General features: G+C 38.3%; 1 protein-coding gene and 1 pseudogene across 11 annotated transcripts in view; one reads left to right on the forward strand and one right to left on the reverse strand.

The window, feature by feature from the left end:
• ANAPC5 (anaphase promoting complex subunit 5) overlaps nucleotides 1–24,085 on the forward strand; it is a 73,907-nt gene that overhangs the window by 27,950 nt on the left and 21,872 nt on the right. For 5 of the 11 annotated variants that reach the window (XM_037014097.2, XM_037014098.2, XM_037014104.2 and 2 more), the window contains exons 1-10: nucleotides 408–736; nucleotides 3,187–3,266; nucleotides 3,731–3,840; nucleotides 8,092–8,284; nucleotides 14,319–14,441; nucleotides 15,054–15,120; nucleotides 16,998–17,099; nucleotides 18,090–18,280; nucleotides 20,786–20,867; nucleotides 21,532–21,621. In XM_037014097.2, the coding sequence (XP_036869992.2) occupies nucleotides 530–736; nucleotides 3,187–3,266; nucleotides 3,731–3,840; nucleotides 8,092–8,284; nucleotides 14,319–14,441; nucleotides 15,054–15,120; nucleotides 16,998–17,099; nucleotides 18,090–18,280; nucleotides 20,786–20,867; nucleotides 21,532–21,621 (1,245 nt within the window). In that variant the 5' untranslated portion in view covers nucleotides 408–529. Of the gene's footprint in view, nucleotides 1–407; nucleotides 737–3,186; nucleotides 3,267–3,730; nucleotides 3,841–8,091; nucleotides 8,285–14,318; nucleotides 14,442–15,053; nucleotides 15,121–16,997; nucleotides 17,100–18,089; nucleotides 18,281–20,785; nucleotides 20,868–21,531; nucleotides 21,622–24,085 lie in introns of those variants that run through there. The other 6 variants (XM_037014100.2, XM_037014099.2, XM_037014095.2 and 3 more) reach the window with 5 other exon arrangements.
• Nucleotides 22,073–22,820, reverse strand: LOC108390403 (peptidyl-prolyl cis-trans isomerase FKBP3 pseudogene; annotated as a pseudogene).

The raw sequence follows: 24,085 nt of genomic DNA on the forward strand, positions 1-24,085 counted from the left end.
TAAAGCTGTATTTTAGAAAACTTAAATAGTATTTAATGAGTAACTATAGTTGCCACAAACCCAAAAATTAAGCTGACATAAAAAAATTTTAAGGTACACAATTTCGTTGCTTTTAAACACAATGGTTTTAAATTTTAATTTTAATTGTTTTCAAAGTAAATGAACAAATGGGCAGTGCTTCTGGCGGTTCAGCCCCCGACCCCAAGCGCCGTCTGCCTTTCACCCGGTTACACACTACCTCGCCCGGGAACCTGTGCTCCTCAATCAGGAGTTTCTGTAGGGACTCGGTCTATAGGTGCACCGTCTCTGGCCCACTCGAAACAGCAATCCTGGACATTCTGATTGGTTGTAGCTCTCCCATGTGCTCCGGTCTCGTTGTTCTGATTGGTCTTCGGCATGCCGTGCGCCAAGATGCTTGTTTCCTGGGATACAGCGGCTGCGGGAGACGGTGTGGGGCATGTTGAGGTGCCTTGAGCCGGAACCTTGGCGCGGCGGGCAGACGGGCCCGTAGTATTAGCCGTGGCTTGCCATGGCCAGCGTCCACGAGAGCTTGTACTTCAATCCCATGATGACCAACGGGGTGGTGCACGCCAACGTGTTTGGCATCAAGGACTGGGTGACGCCGTATAAGATCGCGGTGCTTGTGCTGCTGAACGAGATGGGCCGCACGGGCGAGGGCGCGGTCAGCCTCATGGAACGGCGGAGGCTCAACCAGCTACTCCTGCCTCTGCTGCAGGTGAGGGGCCGCTCCCACTTATCCTGCAAACCTTTACTGAGACTTGCTCTGTGCCGGACACCGTCCTGGGCCTAGGTCAGGGGGTTCATCAGACAGTCTCTCAACCGCGTGTACACACACACACACACACACACACACACACAACCACCAGCTAACAGTCCATAGAAAGCACCTCACACACACACACACACACACACACACACACACACACACACACACACACACAACCAGCTAACAGTCCATAGAAAGCACCTCACACACACACACACACACACACACACACACACACACTACCACCAGCTAACATTTCATAGAAAGCACCTCACGTGTGGCAAATAGTAAATGCTAGAATGTTAGCTATTTTCATTTCAGTTGTGGTTTTTCCATTTATTTGAATGATTATATGACTATCTATCTTCCACTAGAATGTAACCTCTGTGAGAACAGTGTACTATTTTTCTTTACTCTTGCATCCTCAAAGCTAGTAGAGCACCTAAATAACATGTGAGATGAGTGAAATGTGATATACCCTCTTGCAGTGGATGGGCGTACTCAGGTCTCAGGTGGATGGGGAGGACTTCTCAGAGGAAGTGGTGTGTTAAGCTAGAGCTTGAAGGAGGAGCAGTTTTCTGTAGAGGAACAGTGGTGGCAGAAACAAAGATCTGGGGTCTTGGGCCCCTGAATTATCAACATCACTCATAAATGGCTTTTCAAAATCCATCACCGGAATTTGTTGTGGAGAGAAGGGTTACTGAGGACACAGGTTTAAGTGGCTTGTCCAGTTAGTTAAATAAAAGGAATGGGGTCTCTATAACTTGTAGTTCCCATCCCTATCCACATTACTATTATGTGCATTTTCTCCACTATTCAAATAAAAGTCATAGTACTTACTACAATATTAAGTAATTAACATACAGTAATTTCAGTAAGTAGAGAAAAGAAGCAAAACAGTAGTTCTTTTGTCAACCTACACACCTTTCTGCCATTGCTCATGCTGTTTTTTTCTGTCAGATTCTCCTTTCTGGCCCTTTGCCTGGTTAACTACTGCATAGTTTTATTTAATAAAAGTATATATAGAATTCATCTACTAACATTCCAGCCAAACTCCAACTCCTTTATTTATTGTTTGGCTTTAAAAATTAGTTAATTTTTTGGTGAGGATTTAATAATGTGGTTAACTGGTGAACCACTGTATTAGATACTTGAAATTAATATAAGATTATATATCAAACATCCTTCAATTAAAAAAACTAGTTAATTTTTAACTACTCAACTAATACCCAAAGGTTCATTATAAAAATTTCAAATGATACTAAAGTTGATGGGGTGAAAGGTTATGGTTCTGCATGCCATCCAATCCTTTTTCCTCTGAGAGATTATCACTGTTAATGTTCATTCATTGAACTTTTTATTGAGTAAACAGTTCAGAATGGATCTTTCATTACCTTTTGCTGTATGTATGTGTATATGGATAGATAGGTGCATATGGTTATGAGAATATATATGTATTCTTTTAATTAAATTTTGCTTAATTTTTTAAAAACATAAATGCTACTTCTGTTCTAGAGCTTGATCTTTCACTGAACCAATCTTGGAGATCTTTCCATATCAGAACATTTGATATGGAAAGATGAATTTACAGATTTATCTCATTCTTTTAATGGCCTATATTGTATTCCACACTAAGAAAAGAAATAATAATTCATAATTTTAATTAATACTAAAAGTCTGTAATTTATTGTAAATTATAAATCAACTTTTTATTGATGGACTTACAGGTTCTTTTCAGTTTTTCATTTCAAACAGTGCATGCTGAATATATCTTCCCTAGAAGAGGAATTGCTGGGTTATCCACATCTAAATTTGGCATGTATACTGTCAACTTACTCTCTGAAAAAGATTCAGCATTTAGTTTTAAACCTCAGTTAGATTATAATTTTGATGGTTGATGGTACCTTTTACGGGTTGGGCACATAGTATGTCTGCCTGCCTTACAAGGTTTGAGAAGTCTCAAATAGATTATGTTTATGAAAAATAGGACACCTGTGTTTATATTATGTTTTCCTGTTTACAAAGCACTTTGTATCTTTATCTTTGCCACAGAAAGGGGAAATGGTTATTATTTTCTCCATTTTACTGATGAAGGAAACTAGGGCTCAAGGAAGCTACAACTTTGGCGTGATTACACAACTAAGAAGTAATTATAGATCCTTGGACTACAAATTCTATACTTTTTTTCCATTTTAAGCCATTTCTCCAATGAAACAAGAATGCTATGCAAACTTTTGCATTTTAGATAGATAGGTTTTTTTCCCTTCCTGATTTGAGATTTCATGTTTGGCGTAATTGTTAAAGCAGAGGGCTTAAGTGAATATCCATGTTTGCAGCTGTTTGTTCATTCTCAGCTCTTTAAAATTTATCTGTAACCTCCCTTTCTCTCCTTTGCCCAGGGCCCAGATATTACATTGTCTAAACTATACAAGTTAATTGAAGAATCTTGTCCTCAGCTGGCAAATTCAGTACAGATCAGGTAAACTTCATTTTCTTTTGTTTAGATGAAAAGATGTCAAGGTAGATAAAAATCAGAAAAGGGTGCATGGTAATGATTTCTTTAAAAAAGGTACCTTTTTTATTCTAGGTTGTTTTCCTAAGTAATTTTTTCTTTTGGAAAAATGGTTAACATTAAACATACTGCTTCAAAATTAATTTTTCTCTATATTGATCTACCTTGTTCTTATTAGTTGTTGCAGAGAATTTCATTTTTACTGGCTGATGTGTTACTCTTGACAAATTTTATGATTAAGAAAACATCAGCAATGGTACTCTTCAGAATGTAAGACTGACATTTTGGACTACCAGGTTTATGTGCCACCATTTTATAAGAATTTCTGAATAACTTTTAGAATTGATTTATTTTAGATAATTGTGGAATATGCAACGTGGGCAGATGTTCAAAGGGCCTTCTAAAATACGCACCTCAATTTTCTCATTCAGAATCAAACTGATGGCTGAAGGCGAATTGAAGGATATGGAACAGTTTTTTGATGACCTTTCAGATTCTTTTTCTGGAACTGAACCAGAGGTTCACAAAACAAGTGTAGTAGGTATGCAGCTCTTCTAAGGAGAGCAGAGAATATTTTCACTGAAGTGAGCAGCTTTCTAAATTACATCTATCATTACTGTGCTACATCGGAACAAACACAGTGGGGATGTTGGACATGGTTTAGTTTGTATTTACTGCCTTGCCATTTTCACCTGTGTTGAAATAATTGTCTTGGGGAGAAACATCATCTTTTTTATCTATAATAGTCAAAGTATTAGCCTAGTCCTGAGGGCTTTTAGGATTTCCCAGTTCTTTCTCACAGTTCTCTGGATCACTTGTCTGCATTGTCCAACTTTAAGTCGGGGTCACTAACTAAACTTTTATGAAGAGAGATAAGTAAGAATATATTATTGATATGGTTTATAAGGCGAGGGCATACTTGAAATTTCCTTTCTATTGGCTTTATTTTTGTGCCCCATGCATCTGGCTTTTTTGTATGGTCTGACATTTTATGTTATTCAGCATTAATTATTATTTACTTATTATTTTTATTTTGGTATCATTAATCTACAATTACATGAGGAACATTATGTTTACTAGAGTCCCCCCATCACCAAGGCCCCCCCACAAACCCCATTACAGTCACTGTCCATCAGCGTAGTAAGATGCTGTAGAATCACTACTTGTCTTCTCTGTGTTGCACAGTCATTCCCGTGCCCCCCTATTATGGATGCTAATCATAATGCTCCCTTCCTTCCCCCCCACACCCTCTTATCCCTCCCTTCCCACCCATCCTCCTCAGTCCCTTTCCCTTTGGTAACTGTTAGTCCATTCTTGGGTTCTGTGAGTCTGCTGCTGTTTTGTTCCTTCAGTTTTTGCTTTGTTCTTATACTCCACATATGAGTGAAATCATTTGGTATTTGTCTTTCTCCACCTGGCTTATTTCACTGAACATAATACTCTGTAGCTCCATCCATGTTGTTGCAAATGGTAGGATTTGTTTTCTTCTTATGGCTGAATAATATTCCATTGTGTATATGTACCACATCTTCTTTATCCATTCACCTACTGATGGACACTTAGGTTGCTTCCATTTCTTGGCTTTGTAAATAGTGCTGTGATAAACATAGGGGTGCATCTGTCTTTTTCAAACTGGGCTCCTGCATTCTTACCTAGAAGTGAAATTCCTGGATCAAATGGTATTTCTATTTTGAGTTTTTGAGGAACCTCCATACTGCTTTCCACAATGGTTGAACTAATTTACATTCCCACCAGCAGTGTAGGAGGGTTCCCCTTTCTCCACAACCTCGCCAACATTTGTTGTTGTTTGTGTTTTGGATGGTGGTGATCCTTACTGGTGTAAGGTGATATCTCATTCTGTTTTTAATTTGCATTTCTCTGATGACTAGCGATGTGGAGCACCTTTTCATGTGTCTGTTGGCCATCTGAATTTCTTCTTTGGAGAACTGTCTGTTCAGCTCCTCTGACCATTTTTTAATTGGATTATTTGCTTTTTGTTTGTTGAGGTGGGTGAGCTCTTTATATATTTTGGATGTCAACCCTTTATTGGATCTGTCATTTATGAATATATTCTCCCATACTGTAGAATACCTTTTTGTTCTATTGATGGTGTCCTTTGCTGTACAGAAGCTTTCAGCTTGATAGAGTCCCACTTGTTCATTTTTGCTTTTGTTTCCCTTGCCTGGGGAGATACATTCATGAAGAAGTTGCTCATGTTTATGTCCATGAGATTTTTGCCTATGTTTTTTTCTAAGAGTTTTATGGTTTCATGACTTAAATTCAGGTCTTTGATCCATTTTTAATTTACTTTTGTGTATGGTGTTTGACAATAATCCAGTTTCATTCTCTTACATGTAGCTGTCCAGTTTTGCCAACACCAGCTGTTGAAGAGGCTGTCATTTCCCCATTGTATGTCCATGGTTCCTTTATCATATATTACTTGACCATATATGTTTGAGTTAATATCTGGACTCTCTATCTGTTCCACTGGTCTCTGGCTCTGTTCTTGTGCCAGTACCAAATTATCTTGATTACTGTGGCTTTGTACTAGAGCTTGAAGTTGGGAAGTGAGATCCCCCCAACTTTATTTTTCCTTCTCAGGATTGCTTTGGCTATTCGGGGTCTTTTGTGGTTCCATATGAATTTTAGAACTATTTGTTCCAGTTCGTTGAAGAATACTATTGGTATTTTGATAGGGATTGCATTGATCTGTAGATTGCTTTAGGCAGGATGGCCATTTTGACTATATTAATTCTTCCTAGCCAACAGCATGGGATGAGTTTCCATTTGTTAGTGTCCTCTTTAATTTCTTTTAAGAGTGTCTTGTAGTTTTCAGCATATAGGTCCTTCATTTCCTTGGTTAGGTTTATCCTAGATATTTTACTCTTTTTGATGCAATTGTGAATGGAATTGTTTTCCTGATTTTTCTTTCTGCTAGTTCATTGTTAGTGTATAGGAAAGCAACAGATTTCTGTGTGTTGATTTTGTATCCTGCAACTTTGCTGAATTCAGATATTAGTTCTAGTAGTTTTGGAGTGGATTCTTTAGGGTTTTTTATGTGCAATATCATGTTTTTTGCAAACAGTGACTGTTTGACTTCTTCCTTACCAATCTGGATGCCTTTTATTTCTTTGTGTTGTCTGATGGCCGTGGCTAGGACCTCCAGAACTATGTTGAATAAAAGTGGGGAGCGTGGGCATCCCTGTCTTATTCCCGATCTTAGAGGAAAAGATTTCAGCTTCTCGCTGTTAAGTATGATGTTGGCTATGGGTTTATCATATATGGCCTTTATTTTGTTAAGGTACTTGCCCTCTATACCCATTTTATTGAGAGTTTTTATCATAAATGGATGTTGAATTTTGTTGAATGCTTTTTCAGCATCTATGGAGATGATCATGTGGTTTTTGTCCTTCTTTTTGTTGATGTGGTGGATGATGTTGATGGATTTTCGAATGTTGTACCATCCTTGCATCCCTGAGATGAGTCCCACTTGGTCATGGTATATGATCCTCTTGATGTATTTTTGAATTCAGTTTGCTAATATTTTGTTGTTTGCATGTATGTTCATCACGGATATTGGTCTGTAGTTTTCTTTTTTGGTGGAGTCATAGAATGAGTTTGGAAGTATTCCCTCCTCTTCTATTTTTTGGAAAACTTTAAGGAGGATGTGTATTATGTCGTCTCTGTATATCTGATAAAATTTCGCAGTAAATCCATCTGGCCCAGGGGTTTTGTTCTTGGGTTGTTTTTTGATTACCAATTTAATTTCGTTGCTGGTAATTGGTCTGTTTAGATTTTCTGTTTCTACCTTGGTCAGTCTTGGAAGGTTGTATTTTTCTAGGAAGTTGTCCATTTCTTCTAGGTTTTCCAGCTTGTTAGCATATAGATTCTCATAGTATTCTCTAATAATTCTTTGTATTTCTGTGGGGTCCATCATGATTTTTCCTTTCTAGTTTCTGATTCTGTTGATGTTTGTAGATTCTCTTTTTCTCTTAATAAGTCTGGCTAGGGGCTTATCTGTTTTATTTATTTTCTCAAAGAACTAGCTCTTGGTTTCATTGATTTTTTTTCTATTCTTTTATTCTTCTCAATTTTATTTATTTCTTCTCTGATCTTTATTATGTCCCTCCTTCTGCTGACTTTGGGCCTCATTTGTTCTTCTTTTTCCAATTTCAATAATTGTGACTTTAGACTATTCATTTGGGATTGTTCTTCCTTCTTTAAATAGGCCTGGATTGCTATATACTTTCCTCTTAGAACTGCCTTTGCTGCATCCCATAGAAGTTGGGGCTTTGTGCTGTTGTTGTCATTTGTTTCCATATATTGCTTGATCTCTATTTTAATTTGGTCATTGATCCATTGATTATTTAGGAGCATGTTGTTAAGCCTCCATGTGTTTATAACATAAATTGTTTATTGATCTCTTGTGTGCCAGTCTCTTGACTTACAGTACAAACATAGACTTTCCTCTTACAGAGATTACATTCTGGTAGAGTGGAGCCAGATTGTAAAAACTAAACAAATAAGATAATTTCAGATAGTTAAAATAGCCACAAAAAATATATTGGATGGATAAAGATGGTGGAGTACAGGTTATAAGACTGAGCCCTGAGTAAAAAGAAAACAGCTCTTTGTAAGGGGTGAGGCAAAAACATTCTAGGTGGAGGGAACAACACCTGCCAAGTGTCTCTTTTTGATTCTTCTGAAGAAAGAATTGCAACAAATAGCAACAACTTTGTGTAGCCTGGATTTCAGTTAATACTGTCACCTTGTTTCTGTCTCTAATTTTCAGGTTTGTTTCTGCGTCACATGATCTTGGCATACAGTAAGCTTTCTTTCAGTCAGGTGTTTAAACTGTACACTGCCCTTCAACAGTACTTCCAGAATGGTGAGAAAAAGACTGTGGAGGACACTGATATGGAACTGACCAGCAGAGAGGAGGCTGAAAGGAAAATGGAGAAAGAAGAACTTGATGTATCTATAAGGTAACTTGCATTTTTCTGACCGGGATCCCTTTCCCGCAAAATAGCATAATTACAGGTGCAGTAAATCCTCATTCATTCAGAGCCCATGTGCTGGCCTTTATCTTTTTACCCTTTTAGACCCAGGAAGTTGACCTATACTGGCTGCATCAGTTGGCTCTTTACCCTCTAACTTCCAATTGGGAGGCCCTGGTGGGATATCCAAAGGGCCAAGGAGAGTGAGGTTCAGAGTTGAGTCATTGGCTTTCTTCCTTCTGGGTCAGGGTGTGCTGGCTGTCGGGTCATAGCTTCTGTCAGGTGGCCCACTCTGCATTCCTCTGGGGTTCTGTAATTGGGACTGTTCCCCAGGCCTGGTATGTCAGGTGCCCTACTGTTACCAGCCCTGGGGACTGTATTGTTCCTTATGACTTCTCTATTCCCTGCCCCTATTTTTTGTAAGTGGTTCTTTACTAAAATCTTCTCAAATTTACCCATTTGAATGTGCCACCTGTTTTCTGCTGGGACCCTAACCCAGCAGATGGGGTGATGTCATTACATCAGAGTGAATTAATGATTGATTTAGTGACAATTTATTGAATACCTACCAAAGTTTAAGCCTTGGGGATGCAGTGCCACTGCTTATCTAGTTGTTCAAGCACAAAACCTAGGAGTGTCCTTGGTTCCTCCCTCTCTTTCACCCCAACAGCCAGTGTTTCCTCCACCTTGTGTTTGGAAGTAGTTCACTTCTGTCCATCGCCAGCCACTGTTACCCTGTAGTGAAGCCCTGAATCTTTTGGATGGATGGCTGGATGGTTTTTCTAGCCTCCTCACTGCTCTCCTTGCCTCCACTCTTGTTCCCCTACAATCAGTATTTCATGCAGCACCAGGGAAACCATTAGGAATGTAAATCACACCAGAGCACTCTTCTGCCCCAAACCCTCAGTGACAGTCCCTGGAATTTGGACAGGAATCTAAGCCTCAGTGCCTGCCTGGTCTGGCCCCCGCTGTCCTCCCTCTCTGTCCCCTTCTCAGCAGTTGAACCACCTGGACTTGCTTTCAGTGTCATGAAAGCACTCCAGGCTGCCCTCTGCCTCAGGTGGCCAGGGATGCTCTTCCCTGGATTTTCACCTCACTGGCTCCATTTCGTCATTAGATTTTAGCTCCAGCGCCACCAGACAGACTTCCCTGACCATGTACCTGAGGTGGCCTCCATCCCAAGTACTTCCAGCTTTATTCAGAGCTCTCTTCACGAAGTGACTTAAAAATTTTTTTGCCTCCTCATTTGTATCTGTTTCCTCTGCTTTCATACCCTTGCAGAGCATAGACCCTTCTGTCTTGGTGTAGCTCATCATTTCTGCCAGTGCTAGTGCAGTGCCTGACTCCTAGGAAGTGTGAGTATATGTTGGATGAATGAATGCAGAGAATCAAAATGCTTCATCCATTGCCCTCACTGGTAACTGGCCCCATAACATAATTTTAATTAACTTCCTTACTTTTGCTGTCTCACTTCCCCTGTCCCCAACTGTTTCTAGGGATCATCTTCCCAGAAAACTAGTACTAGGAGGGAAAAACACATGGGTGTGTGTGCATGCGTGTATTTCATATTCCCTGATCTCCAGAGGCCCACTGGGGTGAGGAAGACTGACACCTAAAGATCATTATAATACAATGTGTTCAGAGCTGATTTAAGTAAACCCCTCTTGCTCTAAGTGGGCTGGCTAGCCCCCTTGGTGGGGTAAGTGGTGACTGTATGTGGATAGAGAATGCTTCCCTGCAGTTCCTGTGAGTGGCCTTTGTATGGTTCCATGATTTGTTCAGAACATACTGGGAGCAAGATTTTACCATTAAATACTTACCAAAACTCACTTGCTTAGAGTTGCTTACAAATGCTTCTCATCTAGTGAAAAGGCAGTATAGTGTAGGGTTAAGCATCTGGCTGTGGAGTCACTGGGTTTAAATTCTGGCTCCTCCACTTATACCCTGTGAGACCTTGGGCCAGTTGCTCACCCTCTTTGTGCTTCCATTTCCTCATCTCCAAAATGGGGATTATCTCACCTCCTCAGAGGGCTGTTGTGAGATGATAAATGCATGAAAAGTATTTAGAACTGTACCTGGCATGTAGTAAATGTTCAAGGAGTGTTCATTCTCTAGTTTCTCTTTTAGTTAAGGCCCTAGGGAATGCTTCCAGGCTACAGTGTAATCTTGTTCTGGCTACTTAATATGCTTAAAATAGCAGAATGTCACTTCTTGAGAAATGTTGTAATTCAGACTTTTCTTAATACAGTTTGGCTTTTTCCTATATCTGGTTTAACTAGGTCTAACTGTATCTTTTATTTATTTATTTATTTATTTATTTTTATTTTGGTATCATTAATCTACAATTATGTGAGCAACATTACGGTTACTAGACTCCCCCCATCATCAAGTCCCCACCACATACCCATTACAGTCAGTGTCCATCAGTGTAGTGTCTAACTGTATCTTATTTTTATCCTGTTCTAAGAATTAATTTGTGTGTTATCCAGTGCATTTACTAGTAAGGTGTACAGTTTCAGAAAATAATGTACATATAGTAAACTGAATTTCATCACTGAAATTAAAGAAATAGATTATTTAAATGTTTTTCTAATAAAGTATTATAATTCTTTGTCCAAAAAGGAATGATTTTACTTTTTGTAAGATTTTTTACTTTATTTTATAGGATATAGTTATATGCATTTCTTGGTTCTTTTAAAAAGGAAAATTTCATTTTTTTCTTTCTGTGATCTTTTTTAATATTGCATTATGAGAAGCTTCTCATTCTTGCCCTTTCTTTTGTTTTAGGTGTCTTTTCTTCCAGGAAATTATTTTTCTTGCCCTAAAAGTTTGTATTAAAATTAGAAAGGGGAAAGTAACATTGCATACCTTGTGAATCTCACATCTTACAATGCAATTATTCCCATTTGAAAATTGTCCCTGATTGTTAAATTTGGAGGGAGGGAATAAATACTCGGTCAAGAAATGTTTATCAGGTATTTTTTGAAACACCAGTTACAGAAGCAAGCTCCCTTGGAAACTTAGCTTCAGCGTTCATCCACTCATTGCTGCCGTGCAGTAGTGTTTGTTTGTGTCCTGCAGTAGGCGGGCAGGCTTGAGTATGCAGTGGAGGCCACCAGCCTGCAAATGGCTGGAACTACATCTTCTCTGTGCTTCTAAAAGGACCTAGCAAGAGTAGAAGTATTTCTTCACTTGCCAGTGATTTAATATAAGTCTCCCAAATTCATTAATTTATTAAACGCTAAGTGCTTCTGGTGTACCAGGCACTGTGTTACATGCTGTGCTGTCAGCAAAGGGGAGAAAGTCCCTGTTCTTGTGCAGTCATGTGAGGAGGGACAGATAATAGAGAGGTAACTAGATTAGTAAGTTATGTAATTTTGAGTGTCGGTGCAGTGAAGAGCTATACCCAGACACACAATTAGAGAACTGTTGGGTGATTTTTTTCCCCATTTCCTTCTAGGTCACTGTTGTGTCACTATACAACCTAATAGTAAATAGTGAGGGCCCTGTGCGTCTGGGGTCAAGGTGATGAAGGAGACAGCCAGGAGCCGTGCCAGTGCATATGGCAGACACACGGCCTCAGACAGGACAAGCTGGCATATGGGAGAGATGGAAGGAAGGGTGGTGTGGCCTGAGCACCGCCGGGGGTGGGGTGCCTGATCAGCTCTGGTCACACAACTCAGAGGGCTCAGGTCCTCACAGCCTCCTTGGATATTTGGAAACTGTGCCCTTTCTCAGTCCCTCCCTCCCCTGCTTTTGTCTTCTCACTACCCTTCTCAGAAATCTCCAGACTCCAGAGACTCCTGGCCTGATGTTTGAGGCCTTCTGTGGTTGACCTTTCTGACCTTACCTTCTGCTTCTCAACTTGATCCTTTACTCCAGCCAGCAGGTCTGCTGTGTCCCTCCAATGCCAGGCCTTTTCCCAGCTTGTGTCTTTTATTTTTCTTTCCTGGAATGCCTTCTTCCTGAATACTTTCTCCACTCCTTCCCAACTTTCAAGTTCCTCACTACCCCAGCAGGACTGACTTCCCCTTTGCTAAGCACCGAGTTCATCTTCAGATTCATACTTGGCATTGGTGATTTACTGCCGTCATTTCACTGGCCTGGTCTTAGCCTTCTCCATGGCTCTGAGCCCATTAAGGCATTATGTTTCTCCTCCAGGACCAGAACTGGTGTTTTATGCATTGCAAGTGCTCACAAATAAAAACTCTTTGTTGATTGATTTAGCCTATATTTTTAAAATTTCACTTACAGTGGTAGATATAAGCCCTTCAGAGGAGTTTCCAGATTCCTTCTGAGAATCTCATGAATTCCAGATACTGCCTCCACATTAAAGATACACATCTTACAAACTTTTGCCTGCAGTTTTACTAGGTTCATGGACTCCTAGAAGCCCATCCATGGACCCAGGTGAAGTGCCCTTGATGTATAGCACTAATAAGTCTAAAATTCTCTCTCAGCTGATAATTGGATTTATAAACAAGGTATACTTGAATGCTTTTCCTAAATGGGTAGTCCTTTTCCTAAATTGAATGTCTCTTTGGCTTCTTAAGAGTCATTTTCTCCAGCATGTATTTGTGAGGCTCTGAGGAAGCAGAGGAGGAGTTAGTAAAGGATGGCTTGGGCCATGGTACTTCTCCTTGCTCTTCCCAAGCTTGTTCCTGTCGGCCACAGTCTCTGCGGTGGAAGCCAGAGCCAAATTTGATCTTTATTTATAGCAACTGTGTTTCCCTTCATTTGTAGCAACTTCACTTTGTGTGATTCTGATTTTCTCTTTTTCTGTTTTATTAACTCTATCACTCCTGTATCCTTTATTATATACTACCTGCAGTCTCTTTTGGGAAAGGATTTAAGTAAATAAAGCATTTAGTATCAGTGAGCATCATGAACTTCAGAGGATGGGACTCATAGTGTTCTGTCTGCTTTCATTCAGATTCTCATCTGTCTCTAGCCCTTTCGTTACAGCCATGTTTATCTATTTGTTATAGCCATTCCTTCATTTAAGAGAAAAGGGTTTCTTTTATTTTTATTTTTATTTTTTATTTTATTTTGGTATCATTAATCTACAATTACATGAGGAACATTATGTTTACTAGACTCCCCCCATCACCAAGTTCCCCCCACATACCCCATTGCAGTCACTGTCCATCAGCATAGTAAGATGCTGTAGAATCACTACCTGTCCTCTCCGTGCTGTATAGCCTTCCCTGTGTCCCTCCCCCCACATTATGCATGTTAATCGTAATGCCCTGAGAAAAGGGTTTCTTATTGCTTAGACACTTAACTATTTCCATTTGAGAACTTTTTCCCATTTCCCTCTAGGTCACTATTGTATCACTGATCGTTATGATACCTGGTTGGGGCTGGTTCTCGGTAGCCCTAATAGTTGCAAAATCTGATATACTGCCTTGGGATTATTAGGTAATATTTACTAGAAATGAAACCAAGAGAATATTAGAGCAGCTCCTCTCCGAGTGTTTTCTATGGAACACTAGTGCTTCTTGAGAGCTGTGAGGAAAGGATTCTTTGTTCAAATGAGTTTGGTAAATGGTACATTAAACAGAAGTAAATAGTTTCTTTTTATTGGATTTCTCTAGTGCACATCAAGATATAACTTTCTCAAAATTATTTAGAGTATACAAGCATGATAGAGTATACAACTTGCCCAAAATTATTTAACCTCAGAAACATGGTTTTTCTTTGAATATCTATTTATTGTTTGCATGAAGCAGTTTGAGAACTGTTATATTAGACACAATGCTTATAAAAATATTATTTATGAATAAACAGCTTTTTGTATACATGTTGTAATCCTATATAGAAAAGCCATTTCTTCAGAGTCATGTTGCAAAAGAGTATTATTCATACTTTGCTTTTAAAATAAAACCTTTATATTGTACATGTATAGATTTCTTAAATATATACCAACACATATTTAGTTTATTGGTTCTAGGTAATCTAAACTTCTAGGCAAATGGTTATTTCTTAGGAAAAGCCACTTTTTTCCTGTTCTTTAATACAGCACTTCTTGTATCCATATCAAGGAGTCAGAAACCCTTGCTGCCTTCATTTCCCAAACTCTGAGTGCCTGTTCTTTGTCTAAATGTGGCCTTGGGTATTCCCATACAAATGTGAGTAAGAACAGGTAAGTGCAGCAAAGCATAGTTGCTGTGACAAGCATCTCCAGGAGATAGTGGGAGCTCAAATGAGAGATGCCAGGAGATTCTTGGAGGACATGGCACTTGAGTTAGTCTTGAATGATGAATGGTGTACAACAGTCCAAAGGTAGGTGAGACAATGGGCCCTGTACGCTGAGGAAGCAGTGGGGCATCTTGGCATGAGAGGAGACCAATAAGGAGTTCATCAGTGCTGGTATAGGTGAGCAAGAGAAGGCAAAGGGAAGAGGTAGGAGGTAAAATCACTCTTGAAGCATTCACTTGCCCTGCTAAGCAGTATAGACTTTATTCTAGAAGGTGATGACATACCACTGAAAGGCATTAAATCAGGGCTGGCATGATAGATTTACCTTTTAGAAAGATCATGCTGGAAGCTGTGTAGAATTTAGATCTGTATCTGTCCATAATTATATTGTGTGAACTTTGGCAGGTCATTCAATATCACTTTTAAGTATGTCTTTTCTGTTCCTGAGAGGGGAGAATTAATTTAAAAAGTTTTTTAACTCTTCTGATGAAACTATTTGACTTTGTAAGCATTTGTAAACTATTGTGTAATTCTTTATTATTATTATTTTTTCCAGAGAAGAGGAGGTATCTTGCAGTGGGCCTCTGTCACAAAAACAAGCAGAATTTTTTCTTTCTCAACAGGTATGTAACTTCTGTATTTATCACAAAATTTTTTTTAATCCTGTGACATTGTATATCATGACATATGCCTGTTATGTTAGTAGGTTTATGAATGAATCTGCATTAGCCGCTAACTCTTAATCTCCTTTTCTTCACTAACAATGCAGTTATAGCCGTATGTTCCTTCTTATTTCGTGTGTGATTTTATTTTTCTATTAAAGTTATGATGCAAGTTAATTTAATAATGGTGTGCAACTAATAGTCCACAAACATGATTTAGAAGACTTATTTCCCTTCCTCCAACATTTTACCACGGACGTTTTCAAACAGAAAGAAAAGTTGAAAAACATTGTACAGTGAAAACCTATTTACCTTTACCTAGATCCTGTAGTTAATATTTTTCTCTGTTTTTATCATCTATTTATCCATCCTTTATCCAACCACCATTTCATCTGATTTTTTGGTGCATTTCAATTTGCAGACATCAGTACATTTCACCCAAAACAAGTCTTGCTGGTGCTTTTGATCCATACTTTTTCATTTTCTTATTAACGTAAGCTGAACATTTTTCTCCCATGTTATTTTCAGCATAGAATTTTTATTTTTGCTTTTCTAGTTTTCTCTAGAAAACTAACTTTCAGCAGAAGGATGTATTGTTTAGATCTAGATGAAAACAATAGAATCAAACAGATTAGAAAAACCCATTGAGACAATTGATTAAATATAAAGGAGAAAAGACAGCTGGATCCTCACCTCATCCTCATACCTCAGTATATTACAGATGGATTAAAGGGTTAAATGTAAATACTGAAAGCTGTAATTAGACTAGAAGGAACTACGTATTAAGTTTTAACTTATCTACTAGGTGGAGAAAGACTTTCTAAACAAAAGCTGTGGAAGAAAACATATAGGAGAAGATCATTTGATTTTTGAGTATAAAAATTAAAAATGTCTATATGCCAGAACATGTTATACAAAATTAACAGGCAAACAACAAAATGGGAAACAGTATTTGCAATAAATGTGACAAAGGGTTAATACTTGTGCTTTAAAAAGTTTTCAAAGACTGATGAAACAAAGTTTATGATATATTATTAAATGAAAAGAATAGAAAGTAAATGATATATTCTTTTGTTAAATATATGGGATATATGTATACATATATGCACAGATCTACACATATTTTAACATACACTGGAATAAAATATCCTGATGTATTTAATAGTATTATTTCTGGATGGAGGGATTACAGATGATTTTTGCTTTCTTTATGCTGTTCTGTATTTTTGGAATCTTCTATAATATGAATTAAAATGGAATTAGAAATTATTACTACTTACAAAGAAAATTTGTCAAGGTAAAATTGAAGTGTCTATAACCTAGTTAAGTATTAATTAACTTAGAATGACATTTTCTACATATTTTATATAGTCATTGCTGGTACCATCCATATGAAACAAATAACCAGGGCAGCCAGTGCCATAGATCTTTGCAGTGTTGGAGATATACACAATCTGCCTGCCATCTGGAAGTGGGGTCAGACTGGCACTTTTAGTGTAGTTTGATAAGTACTCCAGGAAGGGTTAGTGCAGGGGACTTATGGGAGCACATAGGGGCTTATGGGGCCTTACTTAATCTGGAAGGTGATAGAAGGAGGTGACCAGAGTCTGAATTGGGACCTGGAGAATGAGCAGGAATTTGGTAGGCATGGGAGGAGTATGTGATAGGGAGTGTGGTTGGGAGGCTTAGTGCTTCAGGAAGAGGAAACAGTGTCTATCCAGTCAAGAGTTGAGAGTAGCTTCAGAAAAGAAAATAATCAGGTGGTGCAAGTAGTATACATTCCCATATGTGTATTGGCTGTTTCTCATTACTACTCAGTTGTTGTCTTTAAATTTCAGGCTTCTTTGTTAAAGAATGATGAGACTAAAGCCCTCACACCAGCTTCTTTACAGAAAGAATTGAACAACTTGTTGAAATTTAATCCTGACTTTGCTGAAGCGGTGAGTTTCAGCATTTGTTGACCTTGCGGCTGGACTGGAAAGAAATGACAAGGCTACTCTTTATATGTAGCACATGAGGATTGGTCCCTTGGCCCAGGTTCTTGTAAAGAAATTGTGCTGTTGGCAAGTAAACAGCTCAGCATAAGTTGCAAAGCTTTCCCTCCCACTCTCCTATGCCTGTGCCAGTAGGGATTTCGTCAGTCTATTTATGTTCCCTTTCATTTATCATCTCTCCCATGTTGTGAATTATGAATGGAAATGACAGAATAGACTGATTTTTTAAATAAGTTATGGGGCTAAAATTCTTTTCCTTTTCTTTTGTCAGTGTTTGTTTTTTTATTATATGTTCACATAATTCTGTTCCTTATTGGATTTTTCCTGAAAAACTTTCTTAATAGTACTGGGGTTTGACATCTGACTTTATCCACTTAAAGAAATATATCTAAGTAACTGGAATCTACCTGTTTGGAGGGAAGTTTAATTCAACTCAAACAAATGAAAATAGTCTCAAAATAGAAGATAATTAACTTAGTAAAACTAGTAAAAGTCTGTGTTTTAACTTGGACATTTAAGAAAATTATTTTATAATTTTGATATGAATTCATGTTTTGAAGTCTTTATTTTTGAACATGCAGTATTCCTTAATACTTGAGTTAGGTGAGTCCCTCCTTCCCTTCCCGTATCTCCCATGGGTCCTACTGTAACCAGTGGCACGGTGGAAGTATATTGAGGATAAACACTTGACACACATAGTAATGGAACTCCTGGTTTCGTCTGGGGATTCCTAGGGGATGGGATGGGGGAGAAACAAACCAGTGTATCTTGAACCTTTTTATTCTGTCTGTGGGAAAAATATTAAGCTAAACTATGATCATCTTGTTAGAAGGGTGGGGGATAGTATCTGGGATACACTGGGGTATACGCTCTGAATTAGTCTTATGCAAGAGTAAACAACATTTAAAATATGTTGTTGCTTGCTTCTTGTTTCAGCATTATCTCAGCTACTTAAACAACCTCCGGGTCCAAGATGTTTTCAGTTCAACACATAGCCTCCTTCATTATTTTGACCGCCTAATTCTTACTGGAGCTGAAAGCAAAAGTAACGGGGAAGAGGGCTATGGACGCAGCTTGAGATATGCTGCCCTGAACCTGGCTGCCCTGCACTGCCGCTTTGGTCACTAGTAAGTTTACAGATTTTTATCCATGCAGAAATCGAAGAAATTAACTCTCAAGTGCTAACAGAGATTTTTTTTTAATGCTGTATTTAAAAAAAGGAGAAGAAAAGAAAGAAACTATTCAACTTGAACTTGTCAATAACTTCCAAGGAGGAAAGCCTCCTCATTGGACAGAAGTTAATGAAAATCTCCCACTTAGGTAGTCTGCCCCCATGTGTCACTGTTGAGCATTACTGCTTTAGTATGTGGCCTCTTTGATGACTTCTAAGAACAGCCATTGAATTAAAAGGAAATTAGGTCATTAGGCTGGAGATTCCCAAAAGGATTTTTCAGAGGTAATAATGGGGATGCAGGAGCTATTTTCAGAATTTCAAAAAGCCAAAAGGAAGTTATCCCTTTCGTGGATGAGAGACTGTACAGTTTACTTAGAATTCATGTTGTGCTTTTGGATGGGATTCGGGCAGCTCAGGGAGGTGACATTGGATTATGCCATTGCTAAAATATGTCTATGATTTCAATGAATAAAGGTAGGAAAGTTGATCAATTATTATTTACTAAATAGAGTTAAGTGGGTAAAAACTTTCCAAGCCTGCAGGCTGTTTTGGAAACAGTGAAGTAATGTGAGTAATGATGAAAAGGTAGGAAATTACTGATTGAAAGGGCCTCCCCACCCCACCCTGTGACTTTTTCCCATTTGAGAGAAATGTGCTCTTTGCTGTAGGCATGTTTGAATAGAGACTCTAGAGTGTATTAATGGAAATAGTGTCCAAAATTCAAGAATTGAAACTTTTATGCCTTGCTGTATGGGTCAAGTAACATTCAGAAATTTTAATTTCTGGTTTTATATAGTTTTTTAATAGTCAAATTTTAAAAAGGACACAGACACAAGCTTGTGTGGGGGACAGTCTTATTGGAGGCATTCAAAGCCATGTCATACAAATAATGTGGGAAGGATGTGAGAATGTTTAGCTTGGCATGATTTAGCCAAGAATGTGTTTAACATCTTCATGTAACAAAAGGTCAGGTGAAGGGCTTAGACTGATGGAGAGTAAGACCGTAAAAGAAGAGTGAGAGCTGGTCAGTGCAAATTGAAGGGCAAAACGTTTTCACTCATCAGATGGAAGAAGTTCCCTGTATAAACCCTCCGAGAAGGGTATCACCAGATTACTCAGTTCTAGACCCAGCATGTCATTAAGGGAATTCATGTATCAGATTGATAGTTGTACACAAAATGTTTAAGGCTACTCTAAACTCCATGATTTTGTGAGATTCCATTATCACCTTTTAGTAATCAAATTCTTTTTGTCTGCCTAGCTTTAATCTCTTGATCAGGGCCCTTCATTTTTTATGTACTCTTAATCAATGGGAACACCATTTGAGGTATATACCATTAACCTATTTCTGTTCTGTGTTCAAAACAGCTTCCCCTGGGATTTGGAAATTTGTATAGAGCCTTATAGAAACAATCTGATGCACAGAATTTCTTTATATGTATAATATTCTTTATATTTATGGTATTATAATATTCTCAATGGTAGGTGGCTAGTTGCCTGAAATTAACTGCTAGTTAATTCCTGATTTACTGATTTACTCAGGTCTAGGCTTCTTTGTTGCTAGTTTTAAAGCTATAGGCCTATATAAATCTTTGTCATTTAGCTAACAGAATTGTGGAGATTTCTTGAAAATCTTTATTGTTGTTTACTCAGCATCTACTCTGTATGAGGCGCTATTTTAGGTGCTGAGGATACAACAATGAAAAGAAAGATAACCTCTGTTATCATGGAGCTTACAGTAGGGGAGATAAATAATAAACAATAAATGTTAAGCCCATGCCCTCTGCAGGTTTTATAAACTAGTTGAAGAAATAAAATTAACAGAGATTAAATAAATAGAAGGTGATACACAGTAGTATTTAATTAAGCCCTGCACAGATAGCATTTCTGCGGGTGTTTTCAGAAGTGAGAGAGTTCAGTGGGGCCAAGAATAATTGACTGAATTTCCACAGAAGTTGAAAGATTGGGGTAGACATCCCAGATGGAGGGAACCACATGAGCAGAAAAAAAAATATCAGAAATGGGTATCCACAAAATACTTTTTAGAAGTAGTTTTGAGAAAATTATATAAATGTAAGTATCAAAAGCCATAGTAAGAAAAAAAAAAATTCAAACAATGCAGAAGGGAGTACAGTGAAAAGTAAGATATATATCCTTTCCTTGCACCTCCCCTCAGCAGCAAACAGGTGAAATAAAAACCCTAGGAGCTGAGATCTAGAAAAGACATTCCTTATTTCTCCTTTTAGTAGAAATCCACTTTTTAAAGGACAGGATTCTCCACTGTTAATGTTTCTTGCTGCTGGGGAGGGGAGGGCCTCTGAGGGATTAAGCCCCTCTTTGCATCTTGCAGCCCAGCAGCCTGCACTCAGGTGAATTACTGTACAGATGCCTTCCTGTTACTGCTGCCTGTGCATGTTTGTGATTGTTAATAAGATATTAATGTTCAGTCTGTCATTAGTCAACAGGCAGAGCTGGCCCTGCAGGAGGCAATTAGGATTGCCCAGGAGTCCAACGATCACGTGTGTCTCCAGCATTGCTTGGTGAGTCCACCCTCCTGCCTTGGGAGTTCTGCTTGTGGATTGAGTTGGCCTTCAGAAAGCCCCATTTAAATTACGTTGTTTTGCAGTTGGAAGGTCCTTAGCAGTGAAGGGAAACTAGTTAGGTGGTCGTGGGAATTCAGGAAAGGCAACCCATAGTTCTTTAATTCCTGACCTCTGTATTGCTTTGGGTGTATTTTTTATCTACAGATTTTAATGCAACTTGCCATGCAAAACTATCATATTGAACATTGGCATTGACAAGAAGGTGTATGTAGCATTGATTAACTGGATGAGACCATTGTCCATAACTGCCAAGCACAAGTAGAACATTGTATTCATTTAACAGTCACCTGAGAATCTCACTTTTTCAATTAAAGCCCATATGGGGCCTTCATACTTTTTTTTCTGAAACACTTACTACTGACTGCTCTCAGAGATGAAGATCAATGGCTTGTTTATTTCAGTCTGACAGTTTGAATGTGTTCAACGAATTTCATGTCGGTTCATAATCATGGAAGAGTATTTTAGAGGATTTATTTTGTACCTTGTTAATTCTTCCTTATAACCATGCTGTTATTTTCATAGAACATTAGCCATTATCATTGTTAGGCTATACTTTTATCATTATCATGTTTGGGTATATTTTGATGATTTCTTTTTCCAGAGCTGGCTTTATGTGTTGGGGCAGAAGAGATCTGATAGCTATGTTCTGCTAGAGCATTCTGTGAAGAAAGCAGTACACTTTGGGTTACCGGTAAGGCTCATCTTTCTGTGAGATTGTTTAAATACATAAATGGTGTGGTTCCATTCTTGGTTGTTTCATGTGACCTTAATTAATCCAAATCACTGAATTCTATTTGATAGATTTCTCCCTACTTCCTATATCCTAATAACATCTGTGAAAGTTGCATTTATCAATTAGATGATATCTTTGTTTAGTTTATTGATCAACATTGACTTGTACAAATTTGCTTAGAAAAGCTTCAGAGAAGGCTTATTTTTATTTTTCAAGACATTTTTATTGACCCTATTAGTTTACAACATGAGGTAAAAGGAAAATGAGTTCTCCTTAACCAAAATTTTAACAGTTTCAGTAAAGTATTTTAAACTTCAGGGATTTATGACAGATTACATTTCTTAATAGTGTAGGATCAAGTAAACAAGTTTTAACTCCTTAAATTTTCTAGTTGATTCTTCCCTTATAATAGTAACCAGCTTTAATTTAGTTACATAAGTTTCTTCAAAGCCTGTTTTTATTGTTGCTGTCGTTATATCTAAAGCATTGCTGTTTCAATCAATGTCCACTAATTCCCCTTCAAAAATGAGTTTTGCATTTGGTGGAATTTTGGCATCAGGCTGTCCTTTCCATAAGCCCATTCTGGTTCCATCTCCAGTCGATCCTTTTCTCCTTTACTCAGAGTCAAGAGTGCTTCATCCCATCCTCTGATAACTTTGCCTATTCCAACCGTAAAACTTAAAGGCTTGGCATTTTTCTTCTTTGACCTTGTTTGAATATTAGTACCAAAAACAGTCCCACCCTGTAGTGTTCCTGTATACCAGCAAGTGAACAACATCTCCCTTTTGGAGAAAGTTGGTTTTATCTCCTTTTTAAAGAACAGATTTTGTGTATTTTGGTGCTCTCATCCAGAGTCTTTTCGGACTTGGTCTCTTTGGGTTTATCTTCATTAAGCTTCACATTTTTTACCTGCTCATCCACTTTACTTACACTTTCAGTACCCTTGAAACGCTTGCTTTAAAAAAGATGGTTATAGGTTGTAACCAAATGGTCCTGATTAACTGTCTTGGCCACGTTTTTAATGTTTCCTGCTAACTTATGTTCTGCAAGAAATGAATCTGAACCGTGGTCCTGAATAAACTTGGTAATGTCCTTGTTGGGTAGCTGCTCGCTGCACAACGAACGGTCCAGGCCCGCTGTGGAACGGCCGCTGCCATCTCCCCCACCCCCGCTACTGAGCCAGCCCGCCTCAGTCGGCATCGCTCCGCCCCTGGGGCGGGGCTGGACTCCGCACAGAGCCCGAGGGCAGAAGGATTTTTTTTTTAATTAAGGTATGATTGATATACACTTTTATGAAGGTTTCACATGAAAATACAATGTGGTTACTACATTTACCCGTATTATCAAGTCCCCACCCATACCCCAGTGCAGTCACTGTCCATCAGTGCAGCAAGATGCAGAAGGCTTATTTTTAAATGAGGTTTTGGCAAACTCCACAGCCGCTGGGTCAAATCTGGCTTGCGTAGGTAAGCTAAGAATGGGTTGTATATTTTTAAATAGTTGGGGGAAAAAAGCAACAAAAAATATGCAACACAGACCAAATGTGGCCTGCAAAACCTAAATTATTTACTCTCTGACCCTTTATAGGACAAGTTTGCTGATCCTTGTTTTAAACAATAAACAAAGCCAGGAACCAGTAAACCTGATAGGCAGATTTGTCCTTTGTCATTTTGAGTGACAGGGAAGGACCTGAATTAAGTCCTCAGTGACAAATACTGAAGGACACTGAAAGGACAGTCTCCGTATATGAAGTAGTGTTGACTGCTAGACTCTAGATTACTTTGGTACAAAGAACCTTGTTCTGTCTCAAAAACATCTACTGAAAACTGGACCATAGGCAGTGGGATAGCTTCATCATTCTGTCTCATGAAGTTTCAGCAAAGTCCAGTAAAACTGAAAGTAATGTAATAATTTGGTATATGTGCTTTTAAATTTGTAAATTGTCCTTTCGACTCATTTTTTGGGAAAGGAAACTTAAACATAAGGAATTGATTATAATAACAAGTAAGTAGCTCTTTAAAATAAATGATATATATATATACTTCTAAAGAACAATTTCTATTATGGATTTAAGCTGTCCTTTTTATTAGTTGAGCTTTCATCCCTGAAAACTGCTAGAAATTAATGAAAAAAGTAATTAATGCTCATAATAAGCATCATTTCTAAAATCTCCTACTCCATAGTGTTTGACACATACTATTTCACTTTAATCCTTTCAGTAATTATTTGTGGTAGCTTTGAGGCCCATTTTATAGATAAGAAAGCTGAGGCTTGGCTAGGAAGCTAAGTGACTGGCCCCAGGTCACACAGTAAATGACAGAGGCAGTGTTTTTACATCAAAGCCCTGGGTCTTCCCAGTGTACCATCTGCCTCTCTTCTAGCCCCAGCTTTCATATGGGTCAGTGTCAGTCTCTAAGTACTT

This window comes from Manis javanica, chromosome 15, assembly GCF_040802235.1.
Source record: "Manis javanica isolate MJ-LG chromosome 15, MJ_LKY, whole genome shotgun sequence".
In the NCBI taxonomy this organism is placed as follows: Eukaryota; Metazoa; Chordata; class Mammalia; order Pholidota; family Manidae; genus Manis; species Manis javanica.